Source organism: Bos indicus, chromosome 5 (genome assembly GCF_029378745.1).
Source record: "Bos indicus isolate NIAB-ARS_2022 breed Sahiwal x Tharparkar chromosome 5, NIAB-ARS_B.indTharparkar_mat_pri_1.0, whole genome shotgun sequence".
NCBI classification, from domain to species: Eukaryota; Metazoa; Chordata; class Mammalia; order Artiodactyla; family Bovidae; genus Bos; species Bos indicus.
Window position 1 is genome coordinate 9,364,584 of NC_091764.1, and position 26,851 is coordinate 9,391,434.

Consider the following 26,851-nt stretch of genomic DNA (forward strand, 5'->3'; position numbering starts at 1 on the left):
GTCTTTTCCATTCTGTTGTTTTCCTCTATTTCTTTGCACTGATCACTGAGGAAGGCTTTCTTATCTCTCCGTGCTATTGTTTGGAACTCTGCATTCAAATGGGTATATCTTTCCTTTTCTACTTTTCTTTTCACTTCTCTTCTTTTCACAGCTATTTGTAAGGCCTCCTCAAAAGCCATTTTGCCTTTCTGCATTTCTTTTTCTTGGGGATGGTCTTGATCCCTGTTTCCTATACAATGTCTCAAACCTCCGTCCATAGTTAATCAGGCACTCTTATCAGATCTAGTCCCTTAAATCTATTTCTCACTTCCACTGTATAATTGTAAGGGATTTGATTTAGGTCATACCTGGATGGTCTAATGGTTTTCCCCACTCTCTTCAATTTAAGTCTGAATTTGGCAATAAGGAGTTCATGATCTGAGCCTCAGTCAGCTCCCAGTCTTGTTTTGGCTGACTGTATAGAGCTTCTCCATCTTTGGCTGCAAAGAATATAATCAATCTGATTTTGGTGTTGACCATCTGGTGATGTCCATGTATAGAGTATTCTCTTGTGTTGTTGGAAGAGGGTGTTTGCTATGACCAGTGTGTTCTCTTGGCAAAACTCTATTAGCCTTTGCCCTACTTCATTCTGTAGTCCAAGGCCAAATTTGCCTGTTACTCCAGGTGTTTCTCGACTTCCTACTTTTGCATTCCAGTCCCCTATCATGAAAAGGACATCTTTAAAAAAAAAAAAAAAAGAAAGAAAAGAAAAGGACATCTTTTTTGGGTGCTAGTTTTAGAAGGTCTTGTAGGTTTCCACAGAACCATTCAACTTCAGCTTCTTCAGCATTACTGGTTGGGGCATAGACTTGGATTACTGTGACACTGAATGGTTTGCCTTGGAAACGAACAGAGATCATTCTGTCATTTTTGAGATTGCATCCAAGTACTGCATTTCAGACTCTTTTGTTGACCATGATGGCCACTCCACTTCTTCTAAGGGATTCTTGTCCTTAGATATAATGTAGTATAATGGGCATCTGAATTAAATTCACCGATTCCAGTCCATTTTAGTTCTTTGATTCCTAAAATGTCAATGTTCACTCTTCCATCTCCTATTTGACCACTTCCAATTTGCCTTGATTCATAGACCTACCATTCCAGGTTCCTATGCAATATTGCTCTTTACAGCATCAGACCTTGCTTTATCACCAGTCACATCCACAACTGGGTGTTGTTTTTGCTTTGGTTCTGTCACTTCATTCTTTTGGAGTTATTTCTCCACTGATTTTCAGTAGCATACTGGGCACCTACCACCCTGTGGAGTTCATCTTTCAGTGTCCTATCTTTTTGCCTTTTCATACTGTTCATGGGGTTCTCAAGGCAAGAATACTGAAGTGGTGTGCCATTTCCTTCTCCAGTGGACCAAATTTTGTATAACTTATTCTCTATAAATACCAGTTATTCTTTGCTTTTAATGGATTACTTTTCTAAAAAAAGAATGCCAGTATTTTTAAGCTGTGGGTGCATAAAAAGCTAAAGATAGATGTTTGTTTTAAACAAGAAAGAAATGAAAGTTGTTAATCACACATTGTTTCATTCTTTGCACCAAAGCAAATTTGGATTATTTTTCCCCATTTAACAAAGTAAACAGTTTTAACAACAACATTTTTAAAACTTGCATGTTTGATAGTATGTAAGCAAAGTCTAAAAGAAAAATGCAAAAAAAATTTTAAAAAATAAAAAATAAAAGAAAAATGCATGGAAAATTAATAAATTACAAAGAGATCTTCAGATCAGATCAGATCCGATCAGTCGCTCAGTCATGTCCAACTCTTTGCGACCCCGTGAATCGCAGCACGCCAGGCCTCCCTGTCCATCACCAACTCCCAGAGTTCACCTAGACTCACGTCCATCGAGTCAGTGATGCCATCCAGCCATCTCAACCTCTGTCGTCCCCTTCTCCTCTTGCCCCCAATCCCTCCCAGCATCAGAGTCTTTTCCAATGAGTCAACTCTTCACATGAGGTGGCCAAAGTGTTGGAGTTTCAGCTTTAGCATCATTCCTTCCAAAGAAATCCCAGGGCTGATCTCCTTCAGAATGGACTGGTTGGTTCTCCTTGCAGTCCAAGGGACTCTCAAGAGTCTTCTCCAACACCACAGTTCAAAAGCATCAATTCTTCGGCGCTCAGCCTTCTTCACAGTCCAACTCTCACATCCATACATGACCACAGGAAAAACCATAGCCTTGACTAGACGAACCTTTGTTGGCAAAGTAATGTCTCTGCTCTTGAATATGCTATCTAGGTTGGTCATAACTTTCCTTCCAAGGAGTAAGCGTCTTTTAATTTCATGGCTGTAGTCACCATCTGTAGTGATTTTGGAGCCCAGAAAAATAAAGTCTGACACTGTTTCCACTGTTTCCCCATCTATTTCCCATGAAGTGATGGGACCGGATGCCATGATCTTCATTTTCTGAATGTTGAGCTTGAAGCCAACTTTTTCACTCTCCACTTTCACTTTCATCAAGAGGCTTTTGAGTTCCTCTTCACTTCCTGCCATAAGGGTGATGTCATCTGCATATCTGAGGTTATTGATATTTCTCCCGGCAATCTTGATCCCAGCTTGTGTTTCTTCCAGTCCAGCGTTTCTCATGATGTACTCTGCATAGAAGTTAAATAAACAGGGTGACAGCCTTGACGTACTCCTTTCCCTATTTGGAACCAGTCTGTTGTTCCATGTCCAGTTCTAACTGTTGCTTCCTGACCTGCATAAAAATTCAAGAGGCAGATCAGGTGGTCTGGTATTCCCATCTCTTTCAGAATTTTCCACAGTTTATTGTGATCCACACGGTCAAAGGCTTTGGCATAGTCAATAAGAGATCTTACTGTTTTTAAAACTATTCTCAAAGATTACAATGCAATCAGGTAATTTAAACTTAAAAAGTGAAACTATCATCTCAGTTAATGCAGTAAGAAAAGGAAATGAAATGTATACAGATTTGCAAGGAAGAAATAATACTGTTCACAGATGACATGATCACCTATATATAAAAACTGAAAGAATCATCAAAAAATCTCTAGAACTAATGATCAATTACAGCAAGGCTGCAGAATATATGCTTAGTATTTTCAAAGTCAATACTTTTCCTATATACCAGCAATGAACAAGTGGAATTTGAAATTAAAAACAAAATATTTTACATTAGCTCCCCCTAAAATGAAATATTTAGGTACATCTAACAAAATATGTTGGAGAAGGCAATGGCACCCCACTCCAGTACTCTTGCCTGGAAAATCCCATGGATGGAGGAGCCTAAAAGGCTGCAGTCCATGGGGTCGCTGAGGGTCAGACACAACTGAGCAACTTCACTTTCATGCATTTGAGAAGGAAATGGCAACCCACTCCAGTGTTCTTGCCTGGAGAATCCCATGGACAGGGAAGCCTGGTGGGCTGCCGTCTATGGGGTCACACAGAGTCGGACACGACTGAAGTGACTTAGTATATATAGTATATAACAAAATATGTACAGCATCTACATGAGGAAAACAATTCAGATGAAACGATACCAGAATAACTAAATACAGATATTCTGTGTTCACAATTAGAAAAATTCAACACTGTCAAAATTTCAGTTCTTTCCAACTTCATGTATGGATTCACTGAGAGCACAATCAAAAGACCAGCAAATTATTTTCAATGATATTGACAAACTGATTCTAAAGTTTATACAGAGAGGCCAAAGACCCAGAGTAGTCAACACAGTATTGAAGAAGAGGATCAAAGTTGGAGGACTGACACGATCCAACTCCAAGACTTAGTATAAAGTGACAGTAATCAAGACACTGTGGCACCGGTGAAAGAACAGGCCAACAGGAGAGACGAAACAGAGAGCCCAGAAACAGGTCCGCATAAATACAGTTAACTGACAAAGGAGTAAAGACAAAATGGTCTGTAACAACTCAACATCCACGTGCAAAAAAAGAATCAAGATTCAGACCTGTACCTTTCATTAAAATTAACTCAAAATGCATCACAAATCTAAATGCAAAGCTTAAAATTATAAAGCTATAGAAGACAACTCACACAGAAGAAACTCTAGATGACCTTGGGTTTGGCAATGACTTGTTTTTTTTTTTATTTAATTTTTTACATTTTTTTTGGCTGCAGTGGATCTTAATTGCAGTGCTTGGGCTTTTCCTCTCTAGTCGCAGTGAGCAGAGGCTACTCGAGTTGTGGCAAGTGGGCTTAGTTGCCCCCAGGCACATGGGATCTCAGCTTCCCGACCAGGAATCAAACCTGGGTCCCCTGCAGTGAAAGCACAGATTCTTAACCAGTGAACCACCAGGAAGTCCCTGGCAATGATGTTTTAGATACAACAGCAAAGGTACAATCTACGAAGAGAAATAACTGACAAACTAGACATTAAAACTTTCTGCTCTGCAAAAGACACTGTCAAGAGGACAAGAAGACAAATCACAGTCTGAGAGAAAACATTTACAAAAGACACATCTTAGAACTTCCCTGGCAGTCTAGTGGCTAAGACTTCCACGCTTCCACTGAAGGGACCACAGGTTCCATCTCTGGTAGGGAACTAAGATCCCAGATGCCTTGCATGCCATGTGGCATGGCCAAAAAAAAGACAAGTCTGAAAAAGGACTGTTATCCTAAATATGCAAAGAACTCTTAAAGCTCAACAAAGTAAACAAGCCAATTTAAAAATGGGCCAAAGACCTGTTAACAGACACTTCATCAGAAAGATACACAGATGGCAAACAAGCATATAAAAAGATGCTCCACATTACGAGTCATCAGGGAAATATAAATTAAAACAAGGTATCATCACACATCTATTAGAATGGTCAAAATCAGGAACAGTAAAAACCCCAAATACTGTTGAAGATACAGAGCAACAGAAACTTTTATTGATTGCTGATGGAAATACTACAGCCACTCTTAAAGATAGTTTGACAGTTTCTTAAAAAGCTAAACATAGTCTTACCATATAATTTATAGATCATGCTCCTTGGTATTTACCCAAAGAAGCTGAAAACTGTGTCCACACAAAAACCTGCACATGGATGTTTGTAACAGCTTTATTCATAACTGCCAAAATGCAGAAGCAACCAAGATGTCCTTCAGTAGATGAATGGATAAATAAACCAGACAACGGACTATGATTCAGTGCTAAAAAGATATGACCTATCAAGCCATGAAAAGATATGGAAGAAACTTAAATGCCTATTACCTAAGAAAAGAAGCCAGTATGAAAAGACTACCTACTGCATGATTGCTCCTATATGATGTACTAGAAAAGGCAAAACTGTGGAGACAGTAGCAAGATCAGTGTTTGCCAAGGGTCAGGAGCAGATCTGTACAGGCAGAGCACAGATGATTTTTAGGGCAGTGGAACTGCTCTGTACAGTACTATGTCGATAGATATGTAACATTATACACTTACCCAAACCCATAGAACTTACAACACCAAGAGAGAACCAGGATGTAAACCATGGAGTTAGGGTGTCTGTGTAGGTTCATCAGTTCTTACGAATATACTGCTCTGGTAGGGAATGTTGATAATGGGGAAAGCTCTGCACATGGAAGGGGAGAAGCTATGTGGGAAATGTCTACAATTCACACTCAAGTTTACTGTGACCCTAAGACTGCTCTTAAAAATAAAGACTACTGAAAAACAACAACAAATGAAACTATCAAATCTGTTCCTAGATTTGTCAAAATAAAACTAAATGGGCAAAATATTTTATCATTATCATGCCCATCTTATGTGATTCTATTACAAAGTTTTTTCTCCTGAACAAAAAATTCCAATCAGTAACAATGAAACTCTTCATAGAAAAATTAGTCAGTTATAAAATGCTAAAAATATCTTTAATGCAGTTTCATTCTAAAAAATTCCACTTGACATTAAAAAAAAAAATGGTTTCCTGAGACACAAATGATACAAAGGGAATAATTTACAAAATTGCAAAATAACAGCAATTACTGTAACTGACTCTTATGCCCACAAATTTTTTGGCAGATATTTTCTAGTATTTGTTATCCTCAACTATTTACTGGAATGGGTAACATTACCTACTGTAGTTCACAATAAAAAAGGGTTATCATCAACTGAACTCCAATTTCAAGTCAATTTCAAGATTTTGTGATTTTTAGAGCAGGAATCCAGGAGGAAGTATAATTTATAAACAAAATCATTTATTCAGACATAACTGCCTCATTCTCAATAAAGTCTTAATTACGCATTAGCAAGCAATGAGCTAAGAGTTGAGGACATTAAAATAAATGGTGTATCAATGAAGGGTAAGCGTCAAAAAGGAAAACACTACATTCAAATAATTATTTCAGAAGCAGGTACAGCTTACAGTTGCTTTGTTTTTACTCTTTTATTCTCTTTTTTTATTGTTGTTGCACGGGGTCTTCATTGCTGCATGCAGGCTACTCTTTGTCGTGGTGCATGGGCTTCTCACTGCAGTGGCTGGTTTCTCGTGTTGCAGAGCACAGGCTCTAGGAGTGCAGGCTTCAGCAGTTGCAGCATGTGGGCTCAGCAGTTGTGGTGCATAAGTTAATTGTTCTATGAGATGTAGAATTTTCCCCAACCAGGGATCAAACCTGTGTCCCCTGCATTGGCAGGCAGATTCTCATCCATTGTACCATCTGGGAAGTCCTTGTGTTTACTCTTTTAATCTTGGATTCAACAAAATGAAAATTTGAGGAATGTAATTAAAGTCCCTTTCTCTAATCATTTTACCACCTAAAATATTCCACCAAACTCAAGATTGATTCTCTTCTCTGGAAGAAGCAAGTGGATACATTTAATTGATACAGGAAAGGTTTAATCAATAAGCTAGAAACAGGCCTTGTTCAACCACTCAGTCGTGTCTGACTCTGCAACCCCATGGACTGCAGCACACCTGCTTTCCCTGTCCTTCACCATCTCCCAGAATTTGCTCAAACTCATGTCCATTGAGTTGGTGATGCCATCCAACCATCTCATCTTCTGTTGTCCCTTTCTCCTCCCGCCTTCAATCTTTCCCAGCATCAGGGTCTTTTCCAGTGAGTTAGTTCTTTGCATCAGGTGGCCAAAGTATTGGAGTTTCAGCTTTGCGTCAGCCTTTCCAATGAATATTCAGGGTTGATTTCCTTTAGGATGGACTGGTTTGATCTCTCTGCAGTCCAAGACTCTCAAGAGTCTTCTCCAACACCACAGTTCAAAAGCATCAATTCTTCGATGCTCAACCTTCTTTATGGTCCAACTCTCATATCCACACATGACTACTGGAAAAACCATAGCTTTGACTAGACGGACTTTTGTTGGCAAAGTAATGTCTCTGCTTTTTAATGCTGTCTAGGTTGGTCAAAGCTTCTCTTCCAAGGAGCAAGCACCTTTTAATTTCATGGCTGCAGTCACCGTCTGCAGTGATTTTGAAGCCCAAGAAAATAAAGTCTCTCACTATTTCCATTTTTTTCCCCATCTATTTGCCATGAATTGATGGGACTGGATGCCACGATCTTAGTTTTTTGAATGTTGAGCTTTAAGCCAATTTTTCACTCTCCTCTTTTTTTTTTTTTCACTCTCCTCTTTCACCTTCATCAAGAGGCTCCTTAACTCCTCTTCCCTTTCTGCAAGAGTGGTGTTATCTACATATTTGAGGTTACTGATACCTCTCTCGGCAATCTTGATTCCAACTTGTGCTGGAATTAACTTGGTCTTAAGTTCTATATACTGAAGGTGGAAGTAACTTTCTTAATTCAAATATACTGTCATCTAGAAATGAAGTCAGGTGGAAAGAAAACAGCACTTAAGCTCTAGATTGTTTACCCTTCTGACACTTCACTGAATAAGTAAGAAAAATGAACATCCCTTTCTAAGGATCTTTGGAAAGTCAAAGATTTCGACAGACTGTGAAAACATAGGTTTAGATATTTGGTGAAAAACCACATAAAAGTTACAAATGTGGACTAGAAAGCAAAAGCAATGTGATTAATATTTTAACAAACATATTCTAATTGACATGATCAAATAAGCAATAGGACTTTCTCAAGGCTTTATATACAACTTATGAAGTTGCACACATTTTATGAAAATACCATCATTAACCAAAATATTTTTAGTGCTCTTTTGGAATTTCCACTACAGCTCTGGCATATTCTTCTGAAAAAACTGTTCATCTGATAAACATTGATTCATCACCTCGTTTATGCTGTAACTCTGTACTAGTAACAAATGTTTGGCAGCTGAGGGTAGATAGACTCTCTGAAAATAACTATCCCAGATCATCCTGGGGTAACTTAGGTGATTAGGTTAATTAATATAATTATTATGATTTTAAAAAATGAAATGTTAGAACCTTAAATGCATGTTGCTAAAATCAAAGAAGCCAGTCTGAAAAGACTGCATAGCGGGATTCCAATCATATGACATTTGGATTAGGCAAAACTATAGAGAAAGTAGATAGATTAGTGGTTGCCAGGGAAGAGGAGGAGGTGAAGCATAAGGAATTTTGGGGGCAGCAAACTACTCCCTATGATACTGCAATGGTAGATACACGATATTACACATTCAATGATCTCTCTCTCTATATATATAAAAGCTGTATAACAAAGAGTGAACAGTAACGTAAACTGTGGATTTTATTTAATATTGGTTCATCAACATTGGTCACCAGTTGTAACAAATGTGTCACACCAATGCAAGACATTAATGATATGGAAAACCAGGCAGTAGGAGAGACTATGAGAATTCTCTACTTTCTACTCAATTTCTCTATAAACTAAAGCAGCTTTAACAGTCTATTACAGGCATATCTCATTTTACTGTTTTGCTTTGCCTCACTTTGCAAATATTGCATTTTCTTTCACCAACCCTGAGTTGAGCAAGTCTTTCAGAACCATTTTTTCCAATAGCTTTTGCTCACTTCCTATCTCTGTGTCAGATTTTGGAAATTTTCACAATAGTTTAAACTTATTCATTATTTGTTGTTATAATCTGTGATCAATGATCTTTAATGTTTTGGGATCCATGGAGTCACAAAGAGTTGGACACAACTGAGCAACTGAACAACAATAAAACTGCAATCATATAAGACAACGAACTTTGATAAATGCTGTGTGTTTTGACTGCTTCACCAACCAGCACGTCCCCTATCTCTCGCCCTCTCCTCAGGCTTCCCTATTCCCTGAGACACAATATTGAAATTAAGCCAGTTAATAACCCTACAATGGTTTCTAAGTGTTTAAGTAAGACGAATAGTCCCAAGACTCTCATTTTAAACTAAACGTTAGGAAGGATTAAGCTTACTGAGAAAGAAATGCTGAAAGCCAAGACAAGCTTAAAGGTAGCCTTCTCATGCTAGACAGTCAGCCAACTTGTGAATGCAAAGGAAAACTTCTTGAAGGAAATTAACAGTGCTATTCAAGTGAATTGAATGATTAGGAAACAAAACAGCTCTACTGCTAACACGGAGAAAGTTTCAGTGGTCTGGATAGATCAAACCAGGCCACAATATTTCATTAATCTAAACCCTAACCCAAAACAAGGCTCTAACTCTTTTCAATTCTACGAAGGCTAAGGTGAGGCAACTACAGAAAGAAAGTTTAAAGCTAGCATGGGATGGCTGATGAAGTTGAAGCAAGCAAGCCATCCCTCTAACATAAAAGGATAAGGTGAAAGAGCAAGTAAGTGCTGATTTAGAAGCTGCAGCAATTTATTCAGAAAATCTACCTAAGTTCATTAATGAAGGTGGCTATGCTGAACAACAGATTTTCAATGAAGGAAAAAAGCAGCCTTATTCTGGAAGAAGATGCCATTAAGGACTTTCACAATCAGAAGTAAGAGGTCAGTGCCTGGTCTCAAAGGACAGGCTGACTCTCTTGTCAGAGCTTATACAGACTGAAGTTAAAACCAGTGTTCACTTACCATTCTGAAAATCCCAGGGCCCTTGAGCTCTATAAAAGGAACAACAAAATCTGGATAACAGCACATGTATTTACAACATGGTTAGCCCACTGTTGAGACCTACTGCTCAGAAATGAAGATTCCTTTCAAAATATGACTGCTCACTGACAATGCACCTGGTCACCCAAGAGCTCTGACAGAGACGGACAATGAGATTTATTTTATTTTCATGCCTGCCAATACAACATTCATTCTGCGACCCAAGGATCAAGGACTAATAGCTACCATAAGACATGATTCCTCTGATGGGTCTCGGCAGCCAAGTGCACACTGAAAATCTCTGGAAAGGAGTCACTATACAGATGCCATTTAAAACATTCGTGATTTACGAGAAGAGGTCAAAATACCAACATTAACAGGAATTTGGAAGAAGTTGATGCCAACCCCCATGGGAGATTTCAGTGAAGAAAGTAACTGCAGATGTGGTGAAAAGAGCAAGAGAACCAGAATTAGAAGTGAAACCTGAAGATGTGACTGAGTTCCTGCAATTTCATGAAAAAACTTGGAACGGATAAGGAGTTGCTTCTTATGTATGAGCAAAGAAAAGTGGTTTCTTGGGATGGAATCTACTCCTGGTGAAGATGCTGTGAAGACTGTTGAAATGACAAAAAAGGATTTAGACTTTACATAAACTTAGTTGATAAAGCAGTGGCAGGGTTTGAGAAGATTTACTCCAACTTTGAAAGAAATTCTGTGGGTAAAACGCTATGAAACAGCATTGCATGCTACAGAGAAATCATTAGTGAAAGGAAGAGTTAACTGATGGGGCAAACTTCATTGTCTTGTTTTAAGAAATTGCCAGTCACCATAATCTGCAGAAACTACCACCCAGATCATTCAGCAGGCATCAATACTGAGGCAAGACGCTCTACCAACAAAGAACAATCATGACTTGCTGGAAGCTCAGATGGTTAGCATTTTTCAGCAATTAAGTAATTAATTATGGTATGTACATTTTTAAAGATATAATGCTAAGAAACTATAGTATTCCTATAGTGTACTCATAACTTTTACATGCACTAAGAAACCAAAAAATCCATGTGATTTGCTTCATTGCAATGTTTAGTATGGTGATCTAGAACAAAATCTGAAGTATGCCTGTAATTTAAAAAGAAGGAGTATTACTATGAATAAACTTCAGTGCTTCAAATGATCTACACAGTAGAGCTTTGAAGGTAACATCCAAGTACCAACTATAATATCTGCATCCTTCTACTCTGTGTGTTTGAAAGTAGAGACATATTTTCTAACATAAACCCTTTACTCCAGGAAATCCTTGGTAGTCCAGTGGTTAGAACTCAGTGCTCTTGCCACCAGGTCCTGTGTTCTAATCCTGACTGGAGAACTAAGATACTGCAAGCTGCACGGCGTAGCCAATAAATAAACAAACAAAGCCCCAAGGGCTGCTAATTCCCACCTTTCTACCACAGCCCACTCTGCTCTCTCTCAGTCTGAAGTATGATTCTCCTTTTCATCTGCCCATTTCTAATCAGTCCTTCAAGATCAACGTAAACATCATACACCCTCGATGAAATTTTCTGGACTATTCAGTCCTCTTTGGGAACTCTCACTTCTCTATACCAACAGGATGGCACAATATTCAACACCTTATTATACATGTTTTAAATGTTTCAAAATTATCTCATATAACCTTATTCCTCCAAATTAGATTTCAAATTCTCAAGGAATTAAGAGTTTATCCAAATCCTAGCAATGCTGAGAACAGAACAGATACAGCAACACAAATGCCCAAAGGCCAAGTTCAGTGTCTAACAGATAATCTAAGGAAGTGAAATGTGTTGCAGCTTTACTGAAACATCTAAATTATTAAATATTCTGTAGCCACTAAGAAGGAAGTGAAATGTGTTGCAGCTTTACTGAAACATCTAAATTATGAAATATTCTATAGCCACTAAGAATCACAACACAGTTACATATTCACTGACATATAAAGATGATCTAAGAGAGGCTTCAGAGCAACTAAGCCCAATGTACCACAACTAAGGAGCCTGTGCTCCAGAGCCCACGCGCCACACCTACTAAAGCCTAGGCACCCCAGAGCCCATGCTCTGCAACAGGAGAAGCAATCGCAGTAAGAAGCCAGTGCACCATAATGAAGAGCAGCCTCTACTCAACACAACCAGAGAGAAACCTGCACAGCAACAAAGACTCAGCACAGCCGAAAATAAATAAAAAGAAGAAAACTATACTGATAAGAAAAAGTTTATAATATTTGTACAATGACTAAATGTCTGGATTTAGATATTTATTTTAGGTGTATGTCCAAAAATATCCTCAGGAATTGTATATTAAAACTCTAAAGTAATAGCTATCATTGGATAGTGGAAATTATATTTATAAAACCAAATGCAGCAGTTAACATCTTTGCTTTCAAAACAAATTTTAAAAGGGAATAATAATATTTATGATATAAAGTTTAAAGATCGGTTGTAAAAATGTATATAGGGTATAATCCCAATTAATAAAAATAAAAATGAAAGAATATATGTCAAATTGATAACAGTAATCTATAGCTGATACGTGCACAATCCTATTTTGGCTGTTTAATTTCAAATTTTATACAATAAAAAGATATTACCTTTAAATTATCAAATATAAATACTCCTAAAATGTGATTTAGAGAAGCACTTCCTCAAAGTAAGAGAAGGCAGAAGGAAGGGGAAAGGGAACATCTGTAGAGCTGAGAGAAGAATAAGCAGTAAAGAGACAAACGTGATGCCCATCCTTGAGCACCTGTATTCCAAGCATCTATATCCCAGGATGAACTAGAAAAGAATCTGGGAATGGAAACTAACACCTGCTTTTACAAGAAATACAAGGAAAAATCTAAACCAAGGAATCATATTAAGCTATAAACCTCCCCATAATTACACTCAGAACAGACTCTGACAATTTAATGTCACCAGAGCATCCATCTTCACTCCATCCTGCTCCCCAAAGGCATCCCCAAATCTATTTTCAGTACAGAATTATTATTGTAATAGTCACTTGGTATAACTTTGCTTAGAGCCTACCCTCTCATTTTTTTAAACCCATGTGAAAATATGCATTTAACTATTCTATTATATGCATATTATTTTTATAGGATTTTATATTGTTTACCATGCTTGAATAGGTACCTGTCTCTGAACAAGAAAATTCCCTTAATAACTGCAAATTATGCAGGCAAAGCTTATTTCAAAAGCTGTCAGACTTATTGTATAAATAGATATGGACAAAGGAAGGAAATGCCCAGCCAACAATACTAACAAAGAATAGCACAATAAAGTCTGAATTCCCCGGCGTGACATTCAGATCTGTTACAATTGGTCCATATCATTCTTACTGCGTGTTCTCCATTCACTCCCAACCATGAATTCGCTGCACATCAAAATTCCCTCAGTTAGAACATATCCCTCCCTCTTTCCAACAATGATAACCAACATGTGGGCACTGGCACCCAAAAAAATGTGGAGTCATATCCAAGTTTGCCAGTATAACCTTTGGGCAAGTCACAACTTCTCTGAGGCTGAACTTCCTCATCTTGTAAAATGAGAAAAAAAAGAATTTTTTAAAATCTGTGTTGTGAGCTAATGCGAAGACGAGGAAATAATGCACAGGAACCCCCCAGCACAGTGCTGGGCACACAGTATGCACACAATATAATGCTATTATCTCCTGGTTCTGGGCCTTGTGTTCGTGTGTCCCCTCTGCACTTGGGAAGCCCTCATTAGTCAAGCCACCATATATAAAGCCCTCCCTGACTCCCTTACAGAACTGGTGGCTCCCTTTTCTGAGCTAGTTCAGTACTTTGTTCTTTTCTCCATCATAGTTTTTGTAACACCAAATTGATAATTACCTGCTATGGGCTGAGTGCGTGTACTTCCCTAACATCCCTATGTGGGTGGGGACCATCAACTCCAACGTGATACTAGAAGATGGGGCCTTGGGGAGGAGATTAGGTCACAAGGCTAGAGTCCTCATGGATGGGATCAGTGTTCAGATAAGAAAGACCCCAGAGATCTCCCTCATCCCCTTCCACCCTGTGAGGACAAGTGAACTAGAAAGCAGGCCCTCAACAAACGCAGATTCTGCTGCAGCCTTGATTTTGGACTCTCAGCCTCCAGAACTGTGAGAAATGAACTTCTGTTGTCTATAAACCACCCAGTCTATGATACTCTTATGATAGCTGCCTAAACTAAGACAGTATTTTTTTTTAATCCCTGAGAGAAGAAGTTCCTTAAAGACGGGTGATAATGGATAACGTGACTCACTGTATCAGCTAGCCCTGTGCCTGGGGCACAGAGAAGGCTGGCCAATGTTTTTGAGTAAACCAACTGAAAAAGAATCTACCAAAAGTGCTGCAGCCCCCAAGGGAGAGGACTGACAAAGGCAAATGCTTGAGAAAGGTTGCTGCTGCTAAGTAGCTTCAGTCATGTCCGACTCTGTGCAACCCCATAGATGGCAGCCCACCAGGCTTCCCCATCCCTGGGATTCTCCAGGCAAGAACACTGGAGTGGGTTGCCATTTCCTTCTCTAATGCAGGAAAGTGAAAGTGAAGTCACTCAGTCGTGCCTGACTCTCTGCGACCCCATGGACTGCAGCCCACCAGGCTCCTCCACCCATGGGATTTTCCAGGCAAGACTACTGGAGTGGGGTGCCATTGCCTTCCTCAAAAGAAAGGTTAGGTAGCACGAAAATCGAAAAGAAGCTGTCGCGTTTGGCAATTATAAGGCTACAAGCAAACTTGGCAAAATCGATTTTTAAGAAGTAGTGAGACTAAGCAGCGAAATGGGAGTTGGCAGGTGGAAACAATGCCTTTAAGTTGAGCAATTAAGGAAGAAAAGAAAGTTGAAAGGTGAAGGAGAATTAAGGGAACATTCCTTAATGGCAAGATGAGAGAGAGAGGTTGAGTATTTAAGAAGAAGGAATAAAATCAGCAAGATTCTGAATAGTAACCAGGATAGAGCTGAAGGGCAGGTGGGAGAGAGCAACACTCAGCTGGAGTTAAGAGTGAGGCTGACAGACAACTTCAGTTTTAGGAGTAGTCTGGGAGTACCAAATTAATACTTTTTTGTATGGAAGAGATGATCTCTAAAGACTTTTCCAGTTCAAAACATCCAGTTATGTAATTTTCAAATGCCAATAAAAAACCTCTAAAATCCATCCACTGTTTTCCTTGTCCACTACCTGTGTCCTAGCAATCAGTATAAACTCTTAAACAAGCATTCTCCGTTCCAGACCTTTCTCTACCTCATTACCTGGACTTTACATATTAGATTATCGGATTTATGATTATGCATACAGATATGCATTTCCCAAGTGGTGCAGTGGTAAAGAAACTGCCTGCCAATGCAGGAGATGCAAGTGACATGGGTTTGATCCCTGGGTCAAGAAGATCTCTTGAAGGAGGAAGTGCCGATCTACTCCAGTAGTCTTGCCTAAAAAATTCCATGGACAGAGGAGCCTGGCAGGCTACAGTCCATGGGTTGAAGAGTCAAGACACTGAGCTCACACACACACACACATGCATATAGATATAGACAGAAATATAGATGTACATGTATGGGCATACACACACACACACACACACACACACACCACATACTGTAACTCTTGCTTAGAAAATTCAATTTGCTCCTAAGCAACTAGTATGTTACGGAACAAGTTAAGCATAACCCAAATTTCACATTTGCTTCTGTACAACTGCAAGAAACACTAGGTAAGCAGAGAAAACACAACTCAGCTGCAAAGAAACTCACAAAATACACACACCACAAATTTCCGCCATGCAGCTAAGTTCACTGCATGTGTTATGAGCCACACTCCTCTGAATCTGGTGTTACACTTTCAATCCAACTTCAGATGACCCTTCTTCCATCACTTCACAAATTGCAACCCTTTGGAGACCCACTTCTATAAGCAAACTTCAGCGCTTTTACAAAGTCATGTCATATTAATTCGAGTACTTTTATATTTCTTAACCATTTAACATGTATAAAATTGCACTAGTCCTTACAAGGTTTCTGTCTTTTCACATGTCACTGACAAAGTTTTTGAGTGTTACTCCCCTAAACTCCATTTTTCCATATGCCCTATGGTATTTAATCATGTGACTTCTGCATACCATGTTGAGTTTTATGAACTTATAGGCTGAGTTACAGCTTACACACACTCGTAATTACTACAGTTCTACTCAGTGTCCCACCAAAATCAAAGGCAATAGAGGAGATTAAAAAAAAAAAATCTCTGGGCATCCTTCACAATTATCTGAAGGTGCCCATACCTATAAGATGCTTTGAATGACCCAAACATTTTTCTTGAATGATTCAGGAAACACAATATATGAAAAGAAATAAATAGCTGTTTAACAGTAGGGTCTTTTCCCAATAAAGCAATGCTTAAATATTTTAATATCAAACCACACAAACATATCTGTTCCTAAAGACAGAAGTATATTGGTGGTTGTCTGAGGCTGGAAGGAGGGTAGAATGGAGAGTTATTGTTTAACAAGTATACAGCTTCAATTTTATAAGATGAAAGAGTCATGGGGATGGCTAGTGGTAATTTCTGCACAACAACCTGAATGTATTTAATAGCACTGAATAAAAATGATTTAAGATCTTCTGTATGGTATTTTACCCCAATTTTTTAAAAAATCCATTCTTATTTTTGAAGAATAACACCATAAAAGTACTCATAATGAAAGACTAAATATACATACAAATCTGTATAGTGTGGCTCCATTTTTTATGGAGACAAAAGATTAGAAACAAATAAAATGTATAAGATAAGAGTTGACAGGTTTCACTATCTTCTTCTGTATTTACACAGGAGAACTACAAAGAACACATTACTTTTTTAACACAGTTTTTACCAGCAGGAGGAAAAAAAATAAGTTTATACAAATCTGGTTCGGATCAACTTTTGCTTGCATTATAAAATATCAAGAAGTCTTGTCAAGAATTTGAGACTTAATGCAGCTTCTTTGACTATGTCAGCTAAAATATTTTTTAATCATATTTCTCAAGCACCATCTTCTGAATGTTAATTTTGCTCTTCATAACTCAGATTTCCATTTTTTTTAAATACTACTAATATACTGCAAAGAATTCCAAAAGTAATAGAAAAATCATTTCATACAACCTGAAAATTTCTCAAACAAATAAGATTAAGTAGTTCACTTATATGCCCAAAGATTAGCTGAATATTAAAAGGTATCTTTTAAAGTTAATTTTATTACAAAACTTGTTTTCAACTGTATCTCAAACTGATATTTTATTATTCTTATTTATCTTATTCAGTTAGTATCTTACAATTAAAAAAAAAAAGTCTGCAAACAAACTTTAGCAGTCACAGAACTGTAATCTACAACATAAGTCCTCTCCTACCTGCTCATTTCAGCAAAACTCTAAAAAATATTCACTTTCAGAACACAATGGCCCTTTTTCTTTAAATTCAACTTATAAAGCAAATAAAATTATTATTGAAAAACATTGTAACCCATACAATTCTGGTGAAGGAAATTTCTAAAGACTATCATGGAATAAATGTTTATTAACCAATTCATATGCTAAGTTTCTAACTCACTGGAGCTGTTTTTACCCTTTAAGTAAATAATTTGACTGTTTTTAAAAATTAAATGTTCCTCTAACTTCACTGTGACATGGAGCCTGGTATATTTGTAAGTAACCTAAGGAGACTGTAATACATGGCTGATGCTCAACTGTAACACCAGTCTGTATGCAGCTATAAACAAAAACGCATATGACTTACACTGAAAGCTGCCTCAGCAATAAGCAAATATGTTAAGAATCAACTGGCTAGTTATGGGTGCCAACAGGTCAAATATGTAAGAGTAGTAAACAAAAGGGAAAGACTTCACTTGAGAATACTTTAATAAGATGGACAAAACCTGTTTCAAAGGTTTGAACTAATTAGTAAACATTTACAAACATACACTTTCCCTTAAAAGAATACAAAAAAGAAAAATGAGTGAACATAAAGTTCAAATTACACATTAAGTATTAGAGGTTTTTACTGTAGGCGAGGCTTCTTCAAGAAGCCAGGCAGACACATTTTGTACTAAATATATGACGTTACATAGATGTTTAAGAAACTCTCAATTTCCAAGTATCTCAAGTTGCCTCTGTTAAAATATCTATAAAGTTCTTAATTAAGTGGAAAAAGTAAGAATGTTTAACATCCCTGTAAGAAATTTCCATTAGACATCAACAACTACTTATCAATGTATTATACCTATATAATAACTATAATTCATCATTTAGTCATTCTTAAGCATTTTCAGAAACATTATCTCACAGGACTATTAAATGAATTAATAAAATAATCAGTATAAATTTCATTTCACAGATCAGTAAGCCAGTATAAGAAATTTAAGTCAGTTCTTGAACTTCAGTACAAGAATCACGTGAGCATATGTTAAAACGAAGTCTCAGGTAACTCTTCCCTGAGGTAGATCCCAGAAATCTGCATTTTAAATAAATAACGTAGATGATAATGGTACAGATACCCCCATCCACAGCCACATCTTTTAGGACCCTGACTTAAGTAATAAATGACTAAAGACTAAAGTTTAATCGCCTAAAACTCCATGTTTACTCTGAATCAAAGTTCCCAAATTTTTTTTGCAGATCTCCATGAAAGATATGTAAAATTTTAAACAAGCTGAACTACTACATTCAGTTAAATTATGTACCTCTTATACTAAATTCTAGTAAAGACAAGTGGTAGTAGAGGTCTAAGTTTTAAGAAACTAAAAACAGAAGATTCTACAATTTCATTTTCTCTGTGAAATGCAGGAAAAGCAGACAGTATATTAATTTAATAACTTCTCCTGTTGAATACTGTTGCATTTTACTGAGTAGGAAGCTAAAATTTACCACAAAAACCACAGGTTCTATGAACATAATAAAAAATTAAGATGAAAATGTAAAAGCACTTAGAGCACAACTTTGTGAACATACTAAAACCCACTGACGTACACCTTAAAAAGGTGAATTTCATATGTAAATTATACCTCACTTTTTGAAAAGAACAAAGTGTTGGAAAATTTCAAACTCTAATATTTCCAGTAATTTTAAACTTCTAAGATGTCAGCACCACTATTAAAGAGCATAATTATTTTCTGACCCATATCACATGTGCTGTAAACCAGTGGAGAAATAACGAAGAGCGTTCGTAAGGCCACTAGCTTGACAAAAATTTTAAATAAGAATTTTAATGCCACTGTTTATGTATTTATTTGCTCTTGAATTTTTCCAAGAAAGTCCCACTTCATCTGTCTTTTGTAACATGGTCATTTTCAAATTCTACAGTAATTTATTAGCTTCTTATAAAATAATCTTTGTATTTCTTAAACTGGGTATATACTTATACAATACAGTGAAATATAATAAAATAGTTCTTAAGAACCAGGCTTTGAAGACAGATTCTCTTTTGCCCCTCAGGCAAGTAACTGGCCCTTTCTGTCCCATTTCCCCATAGGCTGTAGTAAGAATTAAATGCACCAATACATATAAGGCGCTTAAATCAGTGCCTGGGTGCTTAATAAACATACCATATGTATCATCTGCTTTAACTACATAATTATTATTTTTATGGAAAAAGGCCTCCCAGCTTAGAAAACTCATTAAAAATTCTGATAATACTAAATGTTTCAATTTATCAATGAGCTCAACATTTAGAAAGGCTAGGACTAAAATCTTATTAAGAAACCTCAGTATTTACCCTGTATCTACTCTATTCACCACTCCAATTTTCTCCAACTCTGAATCACTATTAGTCCTTCCCCTGACTCATCGCATTGAAAGGTAGACAGTCTAGAATATAATGGGCATACCAAAAGGCATTTCTTAAGCTTCCTGGATTTATAAGACTTACTAAGTGGAACCTGTCCTATATAATGGTTAATAAATATGCTGAATAATTGCCACTTAAATTGTGTTCACTTAGAAGAGTTTCTATATATCAAATGTTCCTTCAAACTATGGAGTAGGTGTTATAATCCCATCTTGACTGAAAAACAAGGTATCACTTAAGTCAAATCAAAGATCCACACTTTCTGACTGCTAGCCAAAAGCAGGTTTGTATTTTGCTGATGATTCAGCAAAATTTTGCTAAGCAAACTACGGAGTACAGGGTTAGAAGCAAAATCTGAGCCTACAAATTTGACCTTAATTTCTATTCAATTTCATACTTTCATTGTTTTCCCCATTTATATGTTTAAATCATTTAAGATAAACCTCTAATAAAGTTATTGAAAAAAATCTAGAGAAATAAGCTAAATAATGCAAGACTGATTAACTCTTTAAAACTCCTTTTTCCCTAGACACACACGTACACAAAAAACCAAAAACTTTTAAAATACTACTCTACCATTTGTTCACTTCCCATGTGATCTTGAGTCATTTAAACTCTCTAAGCCTCCATTTTCTCCTCTGGAAATGAGGATGAAAACAGTATAACTACCACTGGGGATTGCTGTGAGCATTAGTTGCTGCTGCTAAGTCCCTTCAGTCGTGTCCGACTCTGTGCGACCCCATAGACCGCAGCCCACCAGGCTCCCCCGTCCCTGGGATTCTCCAGACAAGAACACTGGAGTGAGTTGCCATTTCCTTCTCCAATGCATGAAAGTGAAAAGTGAAAGTGAAGTCGCTCAGTCGTGTTGACTCTTAGAGACCCCATGGACTGCAGCCCACCAGGCTCCTCCGTCCATGGGATTTTCCAGGCGACAGTACTGGAGTGGGGTGCCATTGCCTTCTCCGCGAGCATTAGTTAAGACAACACATAAAACACTTAGCTGACCACAATGAAAACAGTTAAGTTTCAATAAATTTTAACTTTTATATTTCAATCCAAATTTTAGTATCATTTGACCTCTATCTGAGACTTCCCAGGTGGCGGAAGTGGTAAAGAACCAGTGTGCCAATGCAGGAGATGTAAGAGATTTGAGTTCAATCCCTGGGTCAGGAAAATCCCCTGGAGAAGGAAATGGCAACCCACTCCACTATTCTTGCCTGGAGAATCCCACAGACAGATGAGCCTGCTGGCTACAGTCCACGGAGTAGCAACGAGTTTTCATGACTGAAAGCGACTCAGCGCTAGATCTCTATCTATTGAAAGATTATATTTTCTATGAAAACCACCTCTGTTAATCCATTCATGCACACCTGCTGCTGCTAAGTCACTTCAGTCGTGTCCGACTCTGTGTGACCCCATAGACGGTCACACATAGTGAGCCCCACCAGGCTCCCCCGTCACTGGGATTCTCCAGGCAAGAACACTGGAGTGGGTTGCCATTTCCTTGTCCAATGCATGAAAGTGAAAAGTGAAAGGGAAGTCGCTCAGTCATGTCCGACTCTTCACGACCCCACGGACTGCAGCCTACCAGGCTCCTCCATCCATGGGAAACGGCAATAACCTCACAAGCACTCTGAAAACGTGGGCAAAAGCGTCGAGGAAGCCTTCTCCAACTAACCCTCTTGAGTTAGGTACCCTGCTCAGGAAACAGCCTGTACTTAACACTGTACTACTCAATACAGTTCCCTGTATTACTTAAGAACCCTTTTGTGGGCAAGGCCTGTGTCCTATTCATTTCTGCATCCCTAGAATGAAACCCAATAATTCTAAATCCTGACTCACATGGGGAGCTTATCAAAATATTAATACCCGGGATCCATCCCAGACCCATTAAATGTAAGGGGTCAAGGAGGGAGAAGGCAAACAATCAGCAAAGGGGAAGCATTTAATATCCTCACATAGTGTTGATACGCTGCCACAGCTAAGAACCACCGCACTTTGACATTTAAAAAAGTATACAAACAGGTATATATGCATTTATGTGTGAATATATGTATAAACATATAAGTAAAGAAATGTCTCAGTTCAAGACCCTCAACCTCAATAGCTACTCTTAGCCCCATCATCTCTTTCCTTTAAACAGACAACAATTTTAATTAACAATTAGCTACATGCTGTGTTAAGATGGCTTTTAAACTGTTAACTCAGTGCGTACTTAAGTTTCTTCATGTAATTATGCCTTCTTCCTAGATTACAGTCTTGCTACTTGAAAATATACACTGCCTTATTCTTATTTTCTCCAGAGTGCTTGTGATAGTGCCTTGAACAGAGACATGTAATAAATATGTGGCTCATCCAATAAATGTATAAAAAATATCAGCAGTATGTTACATTCGTTATCCAATTCGGGCTAGTACTCAAAAAAACAGAAAAGGTAAATATTTATAAAAAAGTTAAAAAAAAAAAAAACTCTTACTTAGTAAACAAGAGCAACTGAAGTTTATCTCATTAATGAGCATCTGCATATTTGCATTTATTATAGCCATCACATGCAGTATCCCCCCACCACCTACACTTCAGGATTCTGAACTGCTTCCTTACTAAAACTATCTTCCAGTTGCTTGTATCATCTTTATCTGCTGTCAAGTTCTTTTGTAACAATTTTATAGTTACTCTGTCATTAGTAAATAAGTTAATGAAAGTCACAACACATGTTTTACACAGATGCTTAATAAATACTTTTGAAGAAATTTAATGTTTATCAAACACTAAAACAGACTCTCTGCATGTAAGTTACATGCTAATCTACTAATATAAACTTGGTTGGGAATACTGCCTGAAAATAAGAGATTAGTCATTCAAGACTATATACATATATATATATATATATATATATATAACTCTACTTTTGAATATTGACTGATGATCTTCTTATATTTTATAGTATTATAAAATATTTTATAATATTTTTATATTTCTATGCCTGAAAATTTCATAAAATATTATATGACTTTAAAAAATAGTAGTGCTAAACTGTATTATACAAGAAACTCCACAGCAACTGGCATTTACAATGTTGAAACTACTAAGAGAAATAAATGGCACATGACTAACATAATCTGAAAGACTTTATTTTTTTAAAAACTGAAAATATGGGGAGGAGGAACTCAAAAAACATGCCTGCTAATTAGATACTCTGGTAAAACATTACCATGTTTTGTTGGGTCCTACAGCATGAAACAGATAGAGCCATAGTTACCACAAAAAGAAAGCAGTACTCAATTCCCTATTCAATAAAAAAGGTTCAAATTCCACAGACAAAAAAATGGTACCCTGGGTTGTTTGTTTTTAAGGAAGATTAAATTTAGGAGTTGCCAACACCCAAACGAAAAACATTCCAGAGTATTAGACTCAATTGTAACAGGGAGTCATCTACATTCTCAGCACTGTGTTCCCTTACCCAAAACACGAAAATTAACAAAGGATGTTTCTTAGGACCTCACAAGATACACCATACTTATTTCTCCCAGTAAACATTACCCTTGTTAAAAAAACAAACACAAAAAGGTATTGAGAAATAACAATTTTAGCACATCCAGCCAGACAAAAAAATGAAGTTTTAACAATCTGCCAAGAGATCTCCCAAAATAAGATCCCTGTCAAATGAACAATGAGGAAAAGATTGGAAATGACAAATTATTTTATTTGGACCATCAGCTATATTTAAAAATAACGCTGAGGAATGTAACTTTTCCAAAGCCTTGTCTTCAGTTTCCCCTTAATCTTCATATTTTTAACTTAAAAAAAAAATTTGATTACCACTAGAAATTTGATTACCACTCTCATGAATTCCTTTTAAAGCAATTTAATGAATAACAGATCTTTTGTGCAAGTAGCAAACCACAGAGGACAGTTTTGCCGGCTGATAAAAATCTTCCTGAAACATGCATAAAAATACACCCTTCAAAGACAAACTGATTTTCTAGGTATGGAAATCATATTAAGACTCAAAAATTTGGTATGCTTGATACACACCCTAACTTATTGCAGATGTTTTTATCTGAACCACAATTAAAGTTGGTGAATTCTTACTATTTACTTACTGTGTGTCAAAATTGAATAAATTAGAAGGCCAGGAGGGGAAAAAAAAAGGTTAAAACCTTACAGCCAATGAGCAAAAGATGCAACTGCTTAGGGTGAAAGAGGATTGTTCAATCACTTCCCCAAGCCGGTGAGTTACTATTAAAGCAACTAAAAACTTGTTTACGATTGTTCTGTTGAGTTGAGAGAAATGCTGTTATACCATAAGTAAAAAAGTTTCACCAGGCATTCTAATGGGAAGATGCTGCTGCTGCCCACAGAAATGTTTATGAGACTGCTCAAAAAACAAACAAACAAACAAAAATCAACCACCACTCCCCCCGCTCCAAAAAAAATTCCCAAACCTACCACAAATGTTTTCCAGAATTCATAGGGTCAAATACTTCAACACATGGAGAGAGCAAAAGAACTGTGGGTTGCTAGAGCGTTCCTATTGTCCAGAATACCACTCAGGAAAAAAGTGTGTGTGTGTGTGTGTGTGTGTGTGTGTGTGTGTGTGCGCGCGTGCGCGCGCCCTATTTCCAACAGCTGGTGTATATATGAAGTAGTACATATGCTAGGTTGGATATACTTATCTTGGGTTCATTCAAAGATAAAGCTGTCTGGGGTAGTGCTAAGGCCAAGTTTTCTTTACAGGTGCTGTTAAACACTGCTAAGAGGGAAGAAGAGATAAACGATCCGATAACTTAAGACCGACACCTGGGAAACTAGAGTACGTCGTCATCACCGTCCACCAATTTTTCTAACTGATCAAGCAGAAACGAAGTAGGCAAGTTCTTAAGCCCCATGCTATCCTTCCACCAGTAAAAAAAAAGGCTCTGGTGTCTGAGATCTTAGCCAGGAAGCCTGAAAAGCACGTGTCCGACTCTGGGTTGGGGAACTTCCCAGGAAGCGTTTGTTGAGAGTAAAACTCCATCACCCCCTGCCTGCCTACTCAGAGAAAGGCTAAGAAGTGCAGGCTCGAGGGGGAAAGCTCTGGGTCCCGGAGAGAGAAGACCAGGAGGCGGCAGCCCTCCCAGGTCCGGCCGCGGCCCCGCCCGGCTCACCTCTGCGGCGGGGATGTTGACCACGCCGGTGGATCGCCGCTTCTCCCGCAGCTTCCTCTTCTCGATCTGTCCTTTGCCTTTCCTGGCGCTGGGGCCCGAGCTCTTGCTCTTCTCAGGGGCGCAGTCCCGCTCCTCCTCGCCGCCCCGGGCGGGCGCTGCCCCCGAAGTGGCGGCGGCGGCGGGGGGGGACTCGTCCTCCGGCCGCCGCGGGCCGGGGGCGGCACGGCTCAGCTGCGCGGGGCCCACGGCGCAGTTCACGCCCCCGGGGCCGGGGGCGGCAGGTGCGGCGGCGGCTGTGCCGCCGCCCGGGAGGTTGTTGTTGAGCTCGTTGGCCGCCGCGGCGGCGGCCGAGGTGCCCAGGGCCCCCGGCGGGAGCTTCCCAGCCGCGTCGCCGGTCCCCCCGGCGGGGGCGGCCGGGCCCGGGGGATTCTGCTTGGCGCGCATCTTCTCGCGCTTCGCCTTCCACTCCTCCAGGAAGTCTGTGGTGCTGCCGCCGCCGCCGGTCCGGTAGCCACCGGTCGCCATATTCCCAGCGGGGCCGGCCGGGCTCTCACCTCAGGCCGCCCGCCCCGACTCCGGCCGCCGCCGCCTCTCCCTTCCCGCCGCCCGGAGGAGGCGAGGGAACGACCCCCGGGCGCTGGGGCGGCTGCGCCTCCCGCCGGGACCCGCTGGTCTGCAGGGAAACACAAAAGGGGGCGGGGAAGGGAAGCGTGAGGTCCTCGCCCGGCTCGAGGGTCTGCCCCGGGGCCGCGCCCCTCAGGGCCCTCCTCCCCGAGAGCGCCCCCACTCAGCCCCGCAGGCGAGGAGTCGCCGAGTCGCCACCCCGCCGCCTTTCTCCGACGCACCTACACGGCGGGGCCCGGACGGTAGCCGCCCCTGGAGGGGAAGAGAGAGGCAGGGTCCCCGTCTCCGGCGGTCGCGGGGGACCCGAGCCAGACCCGCCACCTGTCGGCCCGTCGCATCTCCAGCCCTCGCTCCGCTCCAGGGTGCCAGCCGCCGACACCCTCACCATCGCGGGGCGAGGCGCCGAGCCCCCTGACCGACTCGCGGAGGAGGCGGGACGTGTCCTGACTCAGCCGTCCAGCCGAGTCCAGGGGCACAGGTTCGCGTGGAGAGCGCGCAGTGCCCCGAAGGCCCCTTACCTGAGCGGAGTTGTGGGGGGGACGAGGATCGGGGCTGGGAGCAGGCGCCCAGGTGAGCCGAAGCGGCCGCGCGCGAGAAGCCACGGCCAACTCGCCGTCCGGAGCCCGCGGTTCTCCCGGGCTGGGAGGGAGGGAAGGAGGGAGGGGAAGGAGCCGAGCCGAGCGACGCCGAAGGGCGGGCGGAAAGGACCGAGGCGGCGCGCGAGGGGCGCGGCGCGCGGCGGGGGGCTGTGCCCGCCGACGCCCCGCCCCACGGCGCTCAGGTGCGCGACGCCGGGTCCGGCCCGCCGCCGCCAGCCCCGCGGACGCCGCGGCAACCACGCATTCCTGGGCGCGCAGCCGCGCGGCGTCCGGCCTCCGGGCGCCTCCGACTCTGGAGCGCCAAAGGCCCTGCACGTCGTTCTCCGCCTCTCCTGTCTCCCACCACTCTTCCTTTTAAGTACAAGACATCCTCTTCCAGGGAAAAATCTCAAATGCTGCTGGCTAAAGGGGAAAAGGCAATCAACTGGTGATGATTTAGGGCCTGACTAGCCAGGATGGGAAAAGACTCTCGCCTCTCTTTTCCTCGTCGCTGCCTCCTTTTCAGATGCACTAGGGTGGCAGGCAGAAGAGTAGGAAGAACTGAAACCCAGGCCCCCTCCTTCTATGTCTGTGGTCTCAGGTGAGAGTGTCGGCTGAAAGGAGGGGCTTCAATTGTCAGTGTATTAAGGCTTTACGGTTATCTTAGGCTTGCAGGAACAAAATGTTAAACTCATTTGAAAATATATTGTATCGGCGATCCCAATC

General features: G+C 40.0%; 1 protein-coding gene across 1 annotated transcript in view; it reads right to left on the minus strand.

Moving 5' to 3' along the window:
- The window catches only part of PAWR (pro-apoptotic WT1 regulator), a 128,091-nt gene extending 101,844 nt beyond the window's left edge, over window positions 1–26,247 (minus strand). Inside the window, exons 1-2 of the mRNA XM_070788848.1 lie at window positions 26,066–26,247; window positions 24,924–25,596 (exon numbers count right to left, since the gene is read on the minus strand). Of these exons, the coding sequence (XP_070644949.1) occupies window positions 24,924–25,448 (525 nt within the window). The 5' untranslated portion in view covers window positions 25,449–25,596; window positions 26,066–26,247. The remainder of the gene's footprint in view (window positions 1–24,923; window positions 25,597–26,065) is intronic.
- Between the last annotated feature and the right edge of the window lie 604 nt (window positions 26,248–26,851).